The sequence below is a fragment of the Gekko japonicus genome, unplaced genomic scaffold (assembly GCF_001447785.1).
Source record: "Gekko japonicus isolate JY-2015 unplaced genomic scaffold, Gekko_japonicus_V1.1 scaffold3181, whole genome shotgun sequence".
NCBI lineage: Eukaryota > Metazoa > Chordata > Lepidosauria > Squamata > Gekkonidae > Gekko > Gekko japonicus.
In genome coordinates this window covers 167,029-171,288 of record NW_015166522.1, presented here as the reverse complement: position 1 = coordinate 171,288, position 4,260 = coordinate 167,029, and the positions used below count along the sequence as shown (strand labels likewise).

Below are 4,260 nucleotides of genomic sequence, written 5' to 3'. Positions count from 1 at the left end.
TCCCTCTAAGCTGTGGAGTCTTGTGGGCAAAAATTCTACATTGCGAGCGACTGGCATGAAAGTGGTGAGCGAGCGATTTGGCTCCTGCATAAAATTAGTTTGCTCTGGAGACATCCCTTCCTGAGCGGAGACAAAAAACGTGCGAGCCGGAGGCTAAAAAACTGCAAGCTAGCTCACACTAATTCAGCTTAGAGGGAACACTGTGACGGCTACCCTAATCAAAAAAAACCCACAGTGCCCTTCCCAGGTGGAATTCAGCGGCATCTCCAACCTATTTATTATTTTTATTTTATTTTATTTCACTTATACCCCGCCCTCCCCGCAAGCGGGCTAGACGCAGCAGGCTGATAAACGGGCAGACTGTCTTCATTCTCCTTTGCAACAGGTGGACGTCGGCCAAGGTGGAGGCCTGCCCTGTTATTTTCCCGATCGGAATGTTGCAAACCTTCAAGGTGAATGAGTTGTCCCGAGATAGGGTGGGTGAGTCAGGCAGATAAGGAATGAAGCTGCAATCTCGCCCTCTGTCGACCCGTCTCTAGAGTGCCGTAATGGAATCTGCCTTTTGCCATAGACCCCATTTGTCATGCCTTGATTAAACATTCCAAGGACCTGCCCAAAGAAAGCTTTCTGAGGGCCAACACTGCAGGGGAGATCTGTGACGGGGTCTCCTTGGCGTGCAGGAGGGCCCAGGTTCCATCCCCAGCAAGGGATATCCCCGGGGGGTGCTGGGGCTGGGCCAGAGGCATTGCTGTACTAGGTCCTTAAAAGAACTGGGGCCCAGTGACATCATAGGGAGGAGCCAGTGACATCACAGGGAGGGGCCTCCATTGGCACTATCTAGAGAGGCGGGACCATAGGGGATTTAGGGAGGGGATCCCCAGAAATTTAGAAGGGCCTGGGCACCCCCCTAACAAAGCCTCTGGGCTGGGATGAAACTCGGAAAAGGGAGGAGTTGGCCAGTGTAGTGTAGAGAGCCTGTTTGGTGTAGTGGTTAGGAAGGCAGACTCTAATCTGGGAGCACTGGGTTTGATTCCCCACTCCTCCACATGCAGCTGCTGGTGTGACCTTGGGACAGTCACAAGTTCTCTCAGAGCTGTTCTCTCAGGAGCAGTCCTTGAAAGAGCTCTCTCAGCCCCACCTGCCTCACAGGGTGTCTGTAGTGGGGAGGGGAAGGAGTTTGGAAGCCGCTCTGAGACACCTTTGGGTAGTGAAGGGCGGGGTATAAATCCAATCTCTTCCTCTTCTTCTCTTCTTCTTCAGCAGTTATAGCGGTATCTCAGCGATCTCCCGCTGTGTCCCGTTTTTTAAATTTACTTTTAGGATAGTCACTTTAAGATATGCAAATATATGTACCAAGTGCATAGGACAAACTAACAGTCACAAATACAGCACTGAGAAAGGAAAGACAGAAAAGCCTGTTAGGGGAACATTTTAAAAGTTTTCACGGATGTTCATTTACAGGAGTCTTGTGCTTCTGCCGCCATCCATTATGACTGAGTCTTTGTCAATATCGCCTGCCACTTTCCCCGGCCAAATCCGGGGAGTGCTAGTGCCCCTTAGCACCCCCAAAGTTTACTCCTATGATCCCTGACATCTCTATTTGAAAGGACCAGGCAGTAGGTGATGGGAAAGACCTCTGCCTGCGACCCTGGAGAGCTGCTACCACTTTGAGTAATCAATACTGATCTTGATGGACCAAAAAAGGTCTGGTTCAGTATAAGGCAGCTTCTTGTGTCACATATTATAGGGGAGGGGCCATGGCTCAGTGGTAGAGCCTCTGCTTGGCATGCAGAAGGTCCCAGGTTTGGTCCCCGGCATTTCCAGTTAAAAGAACCAGGCGGTAGGTCCAGATGGGGAAGACCTTGAGCTGGGACCCTGGCTCAGTGGCAGAGCCTCTGCTTGGCATGCAGAAGGTCCCAGGTTCAACCCCCAACATCTCCAGTTAAAAGAACCAGGCAGTAGGTGATAGGGAAGACCTTGAGCTGGGACCCTGGCCCAGTGGTAGAGCCTCTGCTTGGCATGCAGAAGGTCCCAGGTTCAACCCCCAACATCTCCAGTTAAAAGAACCAGGCAGTAGGTGATGGGGAAGACCTTGAGCTGGGACCCTGGCTCAGTGGTAGAGCCTCCGCTTGGCATGCAGAAGGTCCCAGGTTCAATCCCCAGCATCTCCAATTAAAAGAACCAGGCAGTAGGTGATGGGGAAGACCTTGACCTGGGACCCAGGAGAGCGGCTGCCAGTCTGTGTAGGCAGTACTGACTTTGATGGACCCAGGGTCTGATCCAGTAGAAGGCAGCTTCATGTGATCCATTGTGTTTTAATATTAAACTCTACTTTGTTTTCCAATTTGCAGCAAAAGGAGTTTCACCCTTTCTGCCCTGCACTGCTGCGAAGCAAAACTCCTCTCCCCTAACTTGATATTAGCTCTGACCTGGATGGCTCAGGACAGCCCGATCTCTTCAGGTGGGGCCTGGAGCGATGTTCCCTCTAAGCCGTGGAGTCTTGTGAGCAAGCGTTCTACCCTGTGAGCTCCTGGCATTAAACTTGTGAGTGAGCCATTTGGCTGCTGCATAAATGAGTTTGCTCTGGAGCCCCATCCTTCCGGAGCTAAGAGGAAAATGTGTGAGCCGGAGGCTAAGAAATTGTGAGCTGGCTCACACTAACTCAGCTTAGAGGGAACACTGGTCTGGAGATCTCCCAGTATCACAACTGATCTCCACAGGACAGAGATCAGTTCCCCTGGAGAAAATGGCTGCTTTGAAGGACAAACTCAATGGAGGTTGGCTACCCTAATCAAAACCACAGAGCGGCTTATAATCTCCTTTCCATTCCTCTCCCCATGACAGAAGCCCTCTGCGGTAGGTGGGGCTGAGAGAGCTCTTTCGAATCGAGGACTGCTCCTGAGAGAACAGCTCTGACAGAACTTGTGACTGACCCAAGGTCATGCCAGCAGCTGCATGTGGAGGAGTGGGGAATCTTGAAAGCGAAGCAGGGTCGGCTCTGGCTAGTCCTTGGATGGGAAACCACCAAGGAACCCCAGGGTTGCTACGCAGAGGCAGGCAGTGGCAAAAGACCTCTGTTTCTGTCTTGCCTCAAGCAGGGTAGCCATTAGGGTTCCCAAGTACTTACTGCGATCCGGCGGGGGAAACATGCTCCCCGGCCGGACCATTCCTCCCTGTAACACAGCATGCCGTCGCCAGGAAGTGACGCTAGGCGACGCTCTGGCAATGGGGCTGAAAACTCGACGGTACCATCGAGTTTCGAGCCCCATTGCCAGAGGATCACCCAGCGTCACTTCCTGGCGACGGCATGGTACGGCGCGTCTGTTGTCCCCGCAGGAATAATCCTGTGAAGACGTCTGTGTCCCCCGCCGAATCACGGTAAGTACTTGGGAAGCCTGGTAGCCATAGTTTGGCTGCAACTTGACAGCCAAAAAAATTAGAAGTTGACATTGGTCCCAGCAGGGAAGAAAAGATTGCGACTCTTATCATTCTTGGTTTGGAAGGTTATTACGGCTCCCTGAGCAAAGGATATCCATGGGTCCTCCGGTACAACTATTGAGTTTAACTGTGGTTAGTCCAGTTCCCACTAGTTAGCAGAGTGCTTAAATAAAGCTACAGACGCAGGAGCATCACTTTACCAGATCCCCCAGCTTACAAAGCTACAGAGAGCCACGTTGCAAGTTCAGAAGAGAAAGAGTAGGGACACGACAGAGTACTAACTTACTAGCTAAAGGATGGAAGCAGATGGCAAGAGGCCCAACTGCCTCCTGGTGCCGATAGGGGACCGCATGTCATCCCTCTTGGTAGATGCAGGGAGAGAGTTTGTCTTCAAGTGAGTGAGAGAGTGGAAGGAAGGGGAAATGGTCCCTGAGAGCACAATCTGCATTTCAAAGGGGACAGTGGCCGAAGAGTAAAGACTGGAAGAACGTTCAGTGTGCCTATCTAGCTCTCTGGAGATTTGAGACAGGGAATGATGCATCTGGAACTTCCAACAACAACTTCCTTCTCTCCCTTCCATTGCAGCCCCATTTGGGGGGCTTGGGGGGGGCAACAGTGGGAGGGCTTCTAGTGTCCTGGCCCCACTGGTGGACCTCCTGATGGCCCCTGGTATTTTTGGCCACTGTGTGACACAGAGTGTTGGCTTGATCCAACATGGCTTCTCTTATGTTCTCATGTTCCCCCTCCTTTCCAATTTATGGGTCTATTCAACACATCTCTCCCCCCCCCCCCGCGTTTTTCCTCAGCGCAAAGAGAACGCGG

At 51.9% G+C, this 4,260-nt stretch overlaps 1 protein-coding gene across 1 annotated transcript in view; it reads left to right on the top strand.

The window, feature by feature from the left end:
- Positions 1–385: 385 nt before the first annotated feature.
- Positions 386–4,260, top strand: part of LOC107111326 (cholesterol side-chain cleavage enzyme, mitochondrial) — a gene marked incomplete at its 5' end in the record, with an annotated part of 60,308 nt that continues 56,433 nt past the window's right edge. The window contains 1 exon segment of the mRNA XM_015412289.1: positions 386–480. Coding sequence (XP_015267775.1) covers positions 386–480 — 95 coding nt within the window.